At 32.6% G+C, this 14,244-nt stretch overlaps 2 protein-coding genes across 2 annotated transcripts; one reads left to right on the top strand and one right to left on the bottom strand.

Moving 5' to 3' along the window:
• Positions 1-760: 760 nt before the first annotated feature.
• On the bottom strand, positions 761-7,222 carry LOC125221703 (beta-galactosidase 16-like). The gene is made up of 18 exons (XM_048123913.2): positions 7,058-7,222; positions 6,179-6,274; positions 5,428-5,540; positions 5,265-5,331; positions 5,036-5,128; positions 4,757-4,900; positions 3,902-3,996; positions 3,689-3,797; positions 3,521-3,605; positions 3,071-3,189; positions 2,820-2,984; positions 2,576-2,757; positions 2,369-2,457; positions 2,173-2,282; positions 1,907-1,999; positions 1,653-1,757; positions 1,080-1,225; positions 761-924 (listed from the first exon to the last, which is right to left on the bottom strand). Exons 1-18 carry the CDS (start codon positions 7,220-7,222, stop codon positions 807-809), a joined length of 2,094 nt encoding a protein of 697 aa, XP_047979870.2. The 3' UTR covers positions 761-806.
• A 4,331-nt stretch (positions 7,223-11,553) lies between these two features.
• On the top strand, positions 11,554-14,225 carry PBC1 (proteasome beta subunit C1). The gene is made up of 7 exons (XM_048124807.2): positions 11,554-11,701; positions 11,786-11,967; positions 12,543-12,650; positions 12,999-13,088; positions 13,535-13,619; positions 13,780-13,874; positions 13,975-14,225. The coding sequence occupies exons 1-7, from the start codon at positions 11,696-11,698 to the stop codon at positions 14,021-14,023; spliced, it is 615 nt and encodes a 204-aa protein (XP_047980764.1). The 5' UTR covers positions 11,554-11,695; the 3' UTR covers positions 14,024-14,225.
• Positions 14,226-14,244: the final 19 nt, after the last annotated feature.

Here is a 14,244-nt window from a genome sequence, read left to right on the forward strand (position 1 = left end):
ATCTCAAAAACTATATTGAAAAGAAATGTTTAAATTAGTGTGTGAACTAAATTAGAAGAAAGGTAAGAACTTATATTCATATTAGTGCATATGGGTAATTGGAAGACTATAGTACTCCAATATTTATGGTACTATATTAAAATTATTAAATATTCCCCTTTCAATTATAGAAGTGTCGACTCTTGGGCCGCTTTACACTTTATTTTATCGGAAATCAATCAAATAAGGGGGGTTACGGATCCAATTTAACTTAGCAAATCTTTATATAATTACAAAATTTGATCTCGTGATGATGGTATTAATATTACCATAGAATATATATAGTAGATGGAATATAATATCTATTCTATGTCTGCATTTTGTTCTTTGCTTGGGATTTTATGATTTGATTTAATTTCATTTTTTTATGGATTTATGTTTGGAATTAAACTTTGATTTGTTACTAATGTAGTAAGTATTTCATAAGAATTGGAGATTTTCTTCATCTCTATGATAGATCATACATGGATATGTGAATGAGAATTATTATTAACTGATTTTCCATTTATCTTTTATTATTATTAAATTTATTTTGGTTTCATGATTTTTAGTTAAAATGTAACACAAGAAAATCGATGTTAATCATTATTAAATAGTTAGTGACTCACAAAACAGGTCTGATGTTTAAGCTATTTCATATGTTGTGTAAATATAAAAAACAATTGTGATATATAGTTTCAGATGTAGAAAATTTAGTTACATGATTCTTATCTTGCGGTGAAACAAAACAAAAGCAAAACAAATGAAGATTGATAGGAAATAGATAATTATGCGACTGCTACTGAAACAGTATCTACTGATATGCCTAGAGGATTGCCCCCTTCTTCTTCAAACATTACTAACAAGTTATCTTTGGCCTTCAAGAATGATCTTGGTATGTGATACCTGCAAAATGTATAAGTATTTAAATTATAACAATTGATGATCAAGAAATTCTACTAATTTTTATAAAAATCAATTAAGTTAAAAAGACGACGAATAACAACAATAGCTAGGGTTGCAGTTCAAAACAAAAATAGCTACAAAAACATTTCGATTACCATATTTGTGAAGGAGAGCCTTGAGAGTTGAGAAATGAGATCCAATATCGACCGATGCTTTCACCATTGATCCAAACTTGCCCTTTCCCCATTGACCCCAAATTTAGTGCAACCGGATCATTGCCTTTGGGTGCATCAAATTTTGACTAAGAAAAGAAAATGCAATAAAAAAAATTAATTACTTATATTATTGGAATAAATTAATATATAATATAGGGAAAACTACCAAGAAATATTACAGTAAAATTTTGTTTTATCCTGCAACTTTAAAAATTAGTAAGAAAAATCATAAAGTATCGATTTGTTCATAATTATCTCACGGGTGAAAAAATCAGGATGTAGATGTGCAATACATTGTTGATATTTTTAACCAAACAAAATCGTTTCATTTATGAATAGAAGATGTTGGTTAACTCGTCTACAATGATACCCACATATGATATTTCGGCTGAGATATCACATACACAATTTTACCAAAAAAGTCATCAAGAATAATTAGTACAAATACATATAATTTCATGATTATTTCGACAGTTTGCTTTCAGAGCATTGCTGGTAATAATTCTTACATACCTTGTACCATTTAAGTTGCCGAGAAGAAGAGGGAAATTTGTTCCATTTTACTTTTTGTGATCCATCTTGTGTGTAAACTTGCATGTTTTCTCCATTTAACCCAACCTTTGCATTGCAATAAATCCAATAAAATAGTCAAATTTCAAGAAGGCATTTAAGCAATTTTGGAGCGGCCGGGTAATGTCGTAAAATAGAGGAGGGTCATAGCAAGACCCATCTTAAGATGAGAAGGTCTCACACGAATTTATACATACCTGATATCCCCATGAAAGGTTAGACAAGTCTTTTCCTCCTATTACCACATTCTCTAATCCAGATGCTCTACGCTCCATATACGCCCCTGAATCCTATAGTACACAAATTTACTAATGAAAAAATAATGACTTCTACCCAAAAGATGCCAAATCAACTTTGATAAAATGAAACACTTGAACCGAAAAACATCGAGGAGAACAACGCCTAATGGATAGCAAAAAACTGTGCAGAAATTCAAAAGGTGAATATGATCAAGTCAATTTACCGGTAAGCCAACCATTATGCTTAGCAAGGAAATGTCATTTACTCCTCTTTTCAAAGAAACATTTTTCTCCAAAATGAATCTTTGATTTCCGAAAGTCCCATGTCCCGAACCTAAATCAAAACAATACTATTATTGTCTGAATTTTCTACATTTTTAATATCTTTCTTATCTAGTAATAAATTAAATATTATCTCACCTATAAATTCTCCATTGACGAATGCGCGCAGCACATGACCTCGAGAATTCACTCTTATCATAGTAGACTGCTCCGCAGATTGCTCATAACTGCAAATAATAATAGAAAAAGAGGTCGGAATTTCGAGTTATCCAATTTAATTGTTGGAATATAGAAGTAGTATGTAACAAACTTAATAAGTTAGATGAAATAATCTGGATTTTTTACCTAGCAGTGTACCACAGATAATCAGATGTATCTTTGGTGGTATTCATTTGCTCTAGCAAACTATTTGATTTCCAAGAGGTATTACCAAACACTGCAATTGCTTCATCCAATTCTTCCCACATCTCTTTTGAATCCAACTTCACCATTGGTGTCATTGCTCTCGTACTTTCTTTACTGCTCACCTATTCATGGACAGAGGGAGTATAAGCAATCACACGTTGATGGTGAGAACTTAATGTGTTACCTTTGCTGTGTTGAATGCCTCTGTTTTGCAATCGGGCAATATGCTAATTGATTTTCGAGGAATTATATATGTTTGATTCTGAAATTGGACGCTTGCATCCTTTGCGCCATCTGTGTTCACAAGAAATGCTGCACATTCGTTTTTCACTCCCTTGTATACATACGCCTGTTAATTTAAAAAAATAAATAAATTTACGAGTTCTTCGGTCTCAAAATAAAAATAATTTTTTATTCGATAGTCGAAAATTTTACTTGTTGCAGTGCGCCCAAAGAGATGTTAGTTTGAGTTCCATGTAGTAGGGTGTCTGAACATAGATTAACTGCTGCATGAAGCTCCTTCAGGTGTCCCCATTTTGGTTCTCTGATTAAACCTATGAATTATGGAAAGTTAATTAGATGCAAAAAGAAACAGATAATTTAACATCCACATCGCAATTTTTCATTAACTTCTAGTTAATCTCTAACTTTTGAAATGAAATATAAAATGACATCATTTTAATTTTTTGCTATTTTTCTACCATGGTCAAAATCAAAATTAATATGACAATATCAAATACTATTTGTTACACCAAAATGAAGTCATTCTATTTTAAGTGTAAATAAACAACATTGATTTATCCGAAGCAATGTAATTTTGTTGTCGCATCATATTTAATTTTGTAACACCAGTTTCGATTTTGAGGTTAGTTAGTTAGTAGTTACCGTATTCGTCTAGTGGAGCTGGATCGTAATAACTAGTTATGTCAAATGCAGCAGCGTTCCTTCCGAAATTGGTTCCCCCGTGATACTAGAAAGCCAAACAACCATGTAATAGTAGTCGAAATACGAGTGGTAATAGTAGTGTCAAAATGGTCGGAAATTGGAACATACCATGTAATAATTTATGTAGCTTCCGTTCATTTTGACAATGAATAGAGCGACGTGGTATGCAATGTCTTCAGCCGGTCTGATTTTGGTGATATTACCGTACACATCATAGCTTCATTGTAACAAAATGTGGTTTATACATCTCATGGATATAACTTATAAAACAGTAAAATATATAGTAGTAATAAATAATAATGTAAATATTTGATCTCTTACAAATGTGTCCAGTTTTCAGTCCAAATTGCTGGCTTATTTGGTGAATTTGGTCCTACAAATGTCTCCCCACATTTCAACCCGTTGCAGGCATTAATCTGTAGATGTATTGAAAGATTCATAGAATATTAGATTTTAATAAGTTAATTTAAACATGGGCCAAGAGTCGGTTAGTATATACTCCATAGTAGAGAAATAGTTGTAATAGCTAAATTTAGAACTTCATAACACAGTTTAGAACTATGCTCCTTGTCATACATATAATGTGTATTATCAATCAGGAATTTTCTAGTTTTCTTTGATTGATCGTGATTTGTTTGTACATCAGATTGGCATACATGTGTATGAAAGTATTAGACTCATCTATTCGATTCGAATATGTTAAAGTGTACATGCTCAATGCGTAATACTAGGTCATCGTCAACCATACACAAAATCATTTTTTAGTCTAGAAAATTTCTCCGATTATACTACAGACTCAAACTTATTTTTGCATTTTCCTATAGAACAACACCAAATATGGGTCTACGGCCAAAATTTTTGTGAGACACATACTAAAAAATGGTACTATAAAATTTGAGTTTTGTGTAAATTGTTGGAGTAAAATTACTTTTTGGTGTGACATATACTCAAAAATGAGTTTGAGATTGTTGTAAATGATCGGAAATGACCTAAGGTATGCCAGTCTTGAGGCCCACATGACACTGAGAAATGGTTGGACATGGCATAAATGAGTTTTAGTTTGGTGTAAAAGGGTTAGGGATGACATATATTAATTTGCAATTTCCTATAATATGAATTATTCCAATATTTTGAAAAAATCAAACATTAATTAGGAAATTGAGAAATGGAGTTTACCACGGGATCCGGAGCATCATCTTGCTTGCACATAACCCATGGCACGCCGGTCTTGAGGCCCACAGCCATCTCCGCGGCCCAACGGACATAAGGCGGCCCTTTGTTGCCAAATGCCTTTTCCACATTTTGATATTCATTTTCGATCTGAAATCATACCATTTTTATTACAAGAGATTACAATGGTCTATTAGACAGTGTCTTTAGAATCTATGATGCAATTATTTATGTTCAATGCCTATTATAATTGAAAAATGAGAGAAATGGAGAGAGAAATTGAACCTGAGATAGTATGATAGGTCCTCCTTGTGACGCAAATAAATTCTCGGATTTCATCATATTCACTATCTTTGTCGTAAAATTTTGCATGTGAATCTGTCGCGTCAAGGGTAATATAGGAATATTATTTTATTTACATTTTTCGATTTAACTATATAACATAGTGTAACACGTCTTACACAACTACCGAGTAACTAAACTACCAAGAATTGAAAAAAGATACAGTACATACCTTCCACGGTTCGTTATCGGAACGAAATACCATCCCGGGAATGTCATGGAGCCAAAATGGAAGACCTCTATAGCACGCAAATTACTAAATATCAGTTACGATGCAATGCCGATTAATCTTGAACTAATAAGTCGGAATTTCTAGTCAATATTTGGTTAATTACCCATAAGACCATTCGGCCTCTATAAAAGGCCCTATTCTTAGACAAACATAAAGGCCTTCAGATTGAACTTCCTTGATAAATCTCACTATATCGTTTCTTCCGCTGAAGTCATACTGAAATTTCCATAAAATTAGTACATTAACGAAATATAATGTATAAGGTGTTTGTAAAGTTGAGACATAAATTGGAGTGTTAATAATGTAGTAGAGTACTAAGAGCAAAGTGATATACTTATTCTATTGACGATGAAATGTTTTTTTTTCAAGATTATTCTATTAAAAATAAAATGTTTCCTAAATTGGAAATAACATGTCTCTACCTTTTCATCACTCTCACTTTACTCTCTTTATTGGGACTCTTTATTGGGACAGGGGGAGTGTATATATACACAAATCACCTAAAAATGAAATCGCCTATATTTATATATACTCCCTCCGTCCAAAAGAGTATGCACTCTTGATTGGACACGAGTTCTAATGCACAATTGGTAATGTAAGAGAGAAATACAAAGAAAATATTGTTGAAATATTGTTATTGGAATGAATCTCACCTCATTAGAGAGAAAAAAGTTTTCTATATTAGAGAGCATACTTTTATATTTTTGTGGGACCGACTAAAAAGAAAATAGTTCATACTTTTATGAGATGGAGGGAGGAGTACAATGTTATGGACGTCCAAGGTTCTTAAAAGATGATTAGTAGTCATACTTGTCATGACCTTGTTTTTATAAGAAAATGATCAATAGTCATACCTGGCCTGGCCTGGGCTCGTGTAGATTCCAAAATGCATAAGTGTCAATGGCATGAAGTCCTCCTTGTTTAGCTTTAGATATTAAAGATGGCCACATCTGTATAAAATTCGTATAAGAGAGATTAATTTTAATGGACATTCATAATCATCAAATGCATATAAAAGAGACTAATTTTAATGGATCGTCAAAAAATATGACTATTTCTAGTGCACATTTTGTAAATAAGTAACAGTAATATTATTAGTCCTTATGTCTATGAAAAATAGCTTCATGTTATCATTTTGAGATTTCTATGAAAAATAGTCACATTTCAATAATGAAAATTTTCACTCATACTTTAATCACTTTTTCTCCTCTCTCTCTTTTTCTTTTTCTCTTTCTCTTTTCTACTTCATCTACATTTTCTCTCATATCTTTTACTTTATCAAATTTTCATTAAAACTCGTGTCGTCTACAATTAATATTATTTTCGTGGATGTGAGAGTATCATTTTTACATAATACACCATTGCTTTGATTTTGGCATAATAGGTAGTATAAAAAACTTGATTTTGTTTTCAAGTGATATAGCACTATACTGCAAACTGCATCATTACTACAAACCGCAAACTAAATCACATTTATTAGATTTCCATATATGATGTCAACAGATGATAAATAATATCATCATAACCGGAATTAAAACATACAAATATCAATCGAGATTAAAACATACGAATGTCGACTTGCTGCATGTAAAAAAGATGTCAATCTGTACATCAAATCTAAAAGTCTAATTGGGCAAGATTTAGTTAGCAGTTTGTAGTAAAGATGCATAATTAATTACTACATCTCTATATATATTTATGCATGTGAGGGATAGATAGGAAAGAGATTATACATCGGGAGTGCTTCTTGGATAATGAATAGAGCCAGAAAAGAGAAGCTTCCGCTGCCCATTGATGATGAGCGACCTTCCATCATACCTCACTTCGCCGCCACCACCTGCCGCCGCTGCCGTCGCCGCCATGGCCAACACCAACACCAACGCCCACCCCATCGTCATCTCTTTACAAATTATAGTATCACTTAGATTATGCACGAAACCAATTATAGCATAAGAAAACACATGAAGTCAAAACAGAATTCAAAGAGAAGGTAAGTCATAATTTAGATAGATGGAGTAAATATATAGGGTGATGCCGAAAATATTGCATTTATTAAAATATGTCACTAATACATCGAAAATGCTTTCTTTTGTTTTGAGAGAAAATTATATTAAATTTTTATAGAACGTGTATAGGACTCGCAATCCAATTGTAACCACTCTGTATGCTCAATTAATAAAACACGCGTTGCATTTGGTTTTGTTTATGCAACCACAAAATCGCATTTTACTATATTATATTGTGATTCTGTTTCGCAGATTTATACCATTTCACAATATTTTATTTATCATTGCGATTAAACATCGGAGACATCTACTTCATTTGATACTACATCTTTTACTACACATACAATCGTGACAAATGGACCCCAATGTATCATTTTATAATATACTATCTTCGTTCCATAATAGATACTACATCCGTCCATTAATTGTCACATTTACTTTTCTACACTCATTTACTCATTTGTAAAAATGATACTTCCTCCGTCCACGAAAAATAGGACACATTTGCCATTTTTTATTGTCCACGAAAAATATTGGCACATTCAAAAAAAGAAAGTTTTCAACAACTTCTCTCTTACTAATAATATGGATCACACATTTCACTAACACTACTTCTCTCTTACTTTTTTCCCTTCTCTCTTACTTTACCAATTCTACATTAAAACTCGTACCATTCACAAAGTACCCTATTTTTCGTGGACGGGTGGAGTAATAAATAGTTAAAGTGGAGAAATAGTAAAGTAAGAGAGAGAATAATGTAAAGAAGACTCTTCTCTGCCTTATTCTCTCTCTTATTTTACTCTTATTTTACTATTTCTCGACTTTAACTACTCCCTTCGTTCCATAGTAGTGGAGGCATTTCTTTTCGACACAGAGGTTGAGAAAGGTAGGGAGATGAAAAGAGAATAAAGTAAGAGAGATTAAATGAAGTGAGAAGAAATGTGTTACTTTTACTAAAAAGGGAAATGACTCTGCTACTATGGAACGTACTAAAATGACAAAATGACTCCATTACTATGGAACGAAGGGAGTATTTATTATCATTTTTAAAAAATGAGTGCGAAAAAGTAATTGTATAATGCGGGACGGAGGTAGTAGTATACTTAGATAATGACATGAAATTTTAGGTAATGTTGTTTTGTCCGTTAAATGAAAAAAGAAAATAATACTAGCACCAAATATAATAGGTAATCTCTACTGGCGATCAAATGCATAATGTGGTGTCGTATTCCAGCAATATGTAGTAGTAGTAATAATAATAATAATAATAATAATAATAATAATAATAATAATAATAATAATAATAATAATAATAATAATAATAATAATAATAATAATAATAATAATAATAATAATAAATATTATTATTATCATTATTATTATTATTATTATTATTATTATTATTATTAAATAATACTACCTCCGTCCAAAAGTGTATGTACTCTTTTTTTTTAGTTCATTTCATAAGAGTATGCACTTTCTAAATTTGGAAATTCTTTTTCTTTCTAATACCGCTCTAATAATACTTTAATTATTTTTTTCTTTCTACAACTCTCTTACTTTAGCAATTGTGCATTAAAATATGTACCCAACTAAAAGCACATACTCTCGTGGAACGAATGAAGTACTAAATAATAATAATACAAGTGGCTAGAAAACCGTCAAGTTTGGTCAATTTTTGATCAATCTCACAAATTTTGAAAATGGTTGATTATATCGACTGAAAATGTTCTCAGTTCATTTTGAAAAAATTCAGCATACCGTGTCTGAATTTATTTACGTGATGCATGCATAAAAACTAAAATTAATGACTAAGTGTATTGATCGATGTTTGTTTAAATAGTCAGACAATTTGCTGAAATAGTATTTTGCAAACCAGAATTCAAGGAGAAGGTAAGTCATATAGAGTACGGATAGATGGACCAAATATATAGGGCGATGCGGGAAATATTGCGTTAATTAAAAAAGGTTAACAATACACCAAAAATATTAAAGAAGTCTTGTTTTAAGAGGTCAAACTAATTATATTAAAATTTTGTATAACGTGTATAGGACACGTAATCCACTTGGGATCAATCCACTCTAGTATACTCAATTAATTAATTAATTACATTAAATGGCATTTTACTGCTCTATCAGTTTCTTGTTATCAGAGACATTTCTTTTAATACAAAATTTAAGAATAGTATGTTAAATTAGAATGATGAATAAAATAAGAAAGATGAAAAAAGAATAAGCAAGACAAATAATTACTTTTTGACGAAAATAAAAATGACTCAATCAACTTGGAACCAGTGCCGGAGCCAACCAGGTATCTCTCGATGGTTTTGTCATAGAAATTAGTCGTAGTAAGACCTTTATATGTTTTGCCTTTTTTTCAGCATTTAGAATTAGAAGATCTAAAAATTAAGGGTATGGTTTCAGATATGTAATACTCAACAAATAAATGCATATCAAGCAAACTTAATCTAATCGAGAATAATTGATATAAGCATTTTGTGATTACCTTTAAAAGAATTTTACCTACTAATAAAATTAAGTTTTTTATAAGTAAAGCTAATAGGTTAATTGTATATTGGAAAACTTTGATGAAACTATTAATTATATTACAATAGCAATAAAAAAAGTAATTTAAAATATAATATATATTATAATATTTACAAATTATTGAACAAATAACATCCTTTCAAACTATAACCATTAAAAGTCATTGATTAAATAGTACTACTATAATACACTTCTGAAAAACGATTTGGCAGTAAAGTTATTGGATAAAAATAGCACATCTCTAATATATAATTTGACAAAAAAGAAATTAGAATATAGCATTTGGTAAAAGTTTTAAAATAATCTTTAAAAGTCATTTGGTAAGTATAGCGCATCTAGAATGATTTGACAAGAAATGAAGGAGACAAGGAGTACTAGCATTCGGCAAATATTAAAAATAAAAAATTTATGGTATGGGTGATAGTCGAACTCAGCACCTCACCGCAAGCATGATCCAAAGTCTGAGTGTAACTGCCAACTGCACTATCAAATTCTTTAACAACAATTTCTGAATATATATATTATAGTGTAAACGCGAATGGCTGGGGGCCAAGGGCATGCCCCACCGTGGCTCCACCACTACTCGGAACTTTCCAGCATAGAAAAATGACTATTAAACATGAAATGGAGAGAGTAATATATAGGGATTTGTTTTGTATATACAAATTCAAAATACCGTACTACCTTCGTCCACTAAAAATAGATCAGTTTTATCATTTTGAATCGTCCATCAAAATTAGATTAATTTTTAAATATGAAAAGTTTTAAACATTTCAATGCAGTGGTAATAATGTGGACCTCACAATCCCCTAACACTTTCTCTTACGTGTCCCCCCCCCCCCCCTCCATTAGACCATTACCTTCCTAATTGCACATTAAAATTTGTGCCATACACGACTATGTCGATTTTTAATGGACGGAGATACAATGTATGATTGTGATTAAATGCATGATGTGGTGTCGTATCGTATTCCAGCAATTTAATAATAATAATAATAATAATTAGTACCTCCGTCAATAAAAATTCGTCCCAGTTGACCGGGCACGGGTTTTAAGAAATGTAATGGAAAGTGAGTTGAAAAAGTTAGTGGATTGTGGGTCCTATTTTTATATATTAGTTTTATAATAAAATGTGAGTAGGAATGAGTAAGTGGAATATGGGATCCACTACTAAAAATGGTAAAAGTGAAATGGGACAAATTTTGGGGGAAAGACGGAAATGAAAAAATGAGACAAATTTTCGTGGACGGAATAGTATTATTATTATTAAAATATACAATAGATAAATTCTGGACTTTGAGAAAAAAAAAGAGTTTTTGTAAATTCTCTTATATTGGATATTTCACGAAAAACAAACTAATTCCTCCGTCCCCGATTAAGAGTCACACTTTAACCGGGCACGAGTTTTAAGAAATGTAAAGAAAAGTTGGTTGAAAAAGTTAGTGGAATGTGAGACCCATTTTTTATATTGTTTTAAAATAAAATGTGAGTGAATTCAGTTAGTGGAATGTAGGACCTACTTACTATTTATTGTAAAAATGAAGTGTAACTCTTAATTGGGGACGGACTGAAATGGAAAAGTGTGACTTTTAATCGGGGACGGAGGGAGTAAAATATTAGGCCCACTTAAATGGCCCAATTGTCATGAACCAATACTCGGAGCCGGGTCGGGTGATTCAAGCGGTCGGACTCGGAGTGTCCCCTCTTTCAAGCAATCGCGCTCCAAAAGAAGCTCATATTCTTCTCTAATCCCTCAAAATCACACAAACAAAGTATTGCGAAGAAAAGCTTTGGCATTTGATCATTTTCTGCATCTAAATGTCGGTGAGTGTTTGAATTTGTTGACAACCCTATATTCGGTTCGCCCCCATTTCGTGTATGTGATTTGTTGAGTTGGATGAATTGCAGATCTTTGAGTATAATGGGAGCGCCCTGGTGGCGATGGTGGGGAAGAACTGCTTCGCCATCGCCAGCGACCGGAGGCTCGGCGTGCAGCTGCAGACGATCGCCACCGACTTTCAGAAGATTTACAGGATCCACCATAAGCTCTTCATCGGTCTTGCTGGCCTCGCTACTGATGCCCAAACTCTGTAAGCTCATCTACTTTACCAATTTCTTACCAGCGCTCATCGATTTTGGTTAGGGATGATAATTCTTTGCGTTTTTTTAAAATTGTTTTCCAGTTCTTTGCTTTTCACACAGGCTTTAAAAAAAGATGGTATATATGGTGCTCAGAATGATACTCCACTAATAACATTTGCTATAGCCTATAGCTCCCTTGCAGAAAAAATAATGATTTTGACAATGCATGTGTTTTTTACCGATTATTGTACAAATTATGAACATAAAGACTCATAACCATTGCTTAACACCTCACGGATCAATAAAAAATTAGGAGAAAATGTACATGCACTATTTCAGAAACCTTACTGATAACACCCCACATGTCTCTTAGTTGCCAGCATTGAGAGCCATTTATGTCTCACTGTCCAGGATTTTGGTTGAGGAGAGTATTAAACAAAAATGGTTCTAGTTTTGACGCATGTGAAGATAGTGTTGGTACTTCAGTTATGCATGTTTATGATGCACTATATGCATGCTTATGTTTTTTGCATAGTTTGTAATCTGGCCTATTGATTTGTGTTTTGGTTGAATCCACTTGAAGGTATCAGAGGCTTGTATTCCGGCACAAGTTATATCATCTTAGGGAAGAGAGGGACATGAAGCCTGAAACATTTGCTAGCCTCGTATCCGCAGTTCTCTACGAGAAAAGGTACATAAGACTATTCCAGAGTTTATGTCTAGTGTGGTTGGAACTGATATTGTCCACAGCTGTTTCAGAGATTATTCTCCTGTCTTTGGTAAATGTAGATGCGGGCAACTTTTGATTTGGATTCAATAGTTCAATGACTTCAATCCGATAACTCCCATTACCACCTCTAGTTATTCCATTTTTGTGTGGAGGGCTTAAGTTGTACTCCATATATTTTGTTTTGTACTAGTTGACAATGTTTTACCCTTGAAAATTTATATTCTGCTCTTTAATTTCTGGACTTGGAGGTGGCATATTTGTCCAAGAAAAGGATCGGATATCTAATGTATTTCATTTTATTTGGTTCAGATTTGGTCCATACTTTTGCCAACCTGTTATTGCTGGATTGGGAGATGATGACAAACCCTTCATTTGCACCATGGATTCAATTGGGGCAAAGTACGCTAAACTCCTTTTCTTCGTCTTCTTATCATTTCATTTTCTTTGCTAACGAGATTTCTTCAAACTGTGGCCTAACTACTATGCCATTATGATTTGATGGGTCTTCCCCTTATATTGCAAGTGATGTAGAAACTATAGCTCAATGTGAAAATATGGAGGCATTTCAATTCTTTGGAAGCAATTGAGGCTTAATATATACAATGAATAACTAAGTTTCTTCTTCAAATGAGACGGAGATTGAAATCTTTTAACAATTTCTCGTATACTCTGAAGAAAATACCGCTTTGATGCTCGTTGAGAGGTTGTTAATATTATTTCTTTTATATTTTTACTTGGTTACTACTAGTGTTACTATATGCCCTCCATCTTTTTGGGTAATGCTTATCCAGGGATATTATCATTTCCTTCTTTCTTTTAACTCTTCTCTTTCCATATGAATGCAGGGAACTTGCCAAAGATTTTGTTGTCGCTGGAACTGCCTCTGAATCACTCTATGGTGCCTGCGAATCAATGTTCAAACCTGACATGGTTTGCTACTATACTTGATGCTGCTTATATCTGACTAATTAGCTTTAGTCGCCAAATGATTTAAATCAGAGAATGAATACTTTGGTGCTTAAAAACAAGTTCGTGTAATACAAACGAAAGGAATCCACATGTTAAAATTTAATTTTATGCCAAAATTCAGGAAGCTGAGGAATTGTTCGAGACCATCTCACAAGCTCTGATATCGTCAGTAGACCGTGACTGCTTGAGTGGCTGGGGAGGACATGTTTACCTCGTGTAAGTATTTTTGTGATGAAATCTCATTCTTTCAAGTCACTTTTAAGTAATTTCATTCAGAACCTTAAATGTTTGAATGAATATTGTATAATTGCAACAGCACACCGACTGAAGTTACGGAGAGAATTCTCAAGGGAAGAATGGATTGATATTTCTTTGGAGCTCAAAGACTAGAAGGCTATGTACTTTATTTTAATAGTGGCTTGCTTATGTTGATGGGACAATTCATTTACTGTTGGTGATTTCATGCCTTATTCTAAGCTTTTTCCTTGTCTCAAAACATCAATGTGGAGTTTTTAAACAGGCCACCATAATTGTGCGATTTATGCATTTCACGTCTTTTAGTTCTCATGTTTTCCTGTCAATTTTA

The sequence above is a fragment of the Salvia hispanica genome, chromosome 1, assembly GCF_029641045.1.
Source record: "Salvia hispanica isolate PSC_SH4W2 chromosome 1, Shi_PSC_v1, whole genome shotgun sequence".
NCBI lineage: Eukaryota > Viridiplantae > Streptophyta > Magnoliopsida > Lamiales > Lamiaceae > Salvia > Salvia hispanica.

Bases quoted from the DNA above. Each gene is read 5' to 3' on its own strand.
- LOC125221703 (XM_048123913.2), bottom strand. From the start codon at position 7,222: ATGACGATGGGGTGGGCGTTGGTGTTGGTGTTGGCCATGGCGGCGACG. The intron at 3,997-4,756 runs GTAAACTCCATT...ATACATCTACAG, and splicing joins ATGATGCTCCGGATCCCGTG to ATTAATGCCTGCAACGGGTT. The intron at 1,758-1,906 runs GTATGTATAAAT...TGCAATGCAAAG, and splicing joins ACCTTTCATGGGGATATCAG to GTTGGGTTAAATGGAGAAAA.
- PBC1 (XM_048124807.2), top strand. The intron at 13,620-13,779 runs GTTTGCTACTAT...GCCAAAATTCAG, and splicing joins CAATGTTCAAACCTGACATG to GAAGCTGAGGAATTGTTCGA. The intron at 13,875-13,974 runs GTAAGTATTTTT...TAATTGCAACAG, and splicing joins GGAGGACATGTTTACCTCGT to CACACCGACTGAAGTTACGG.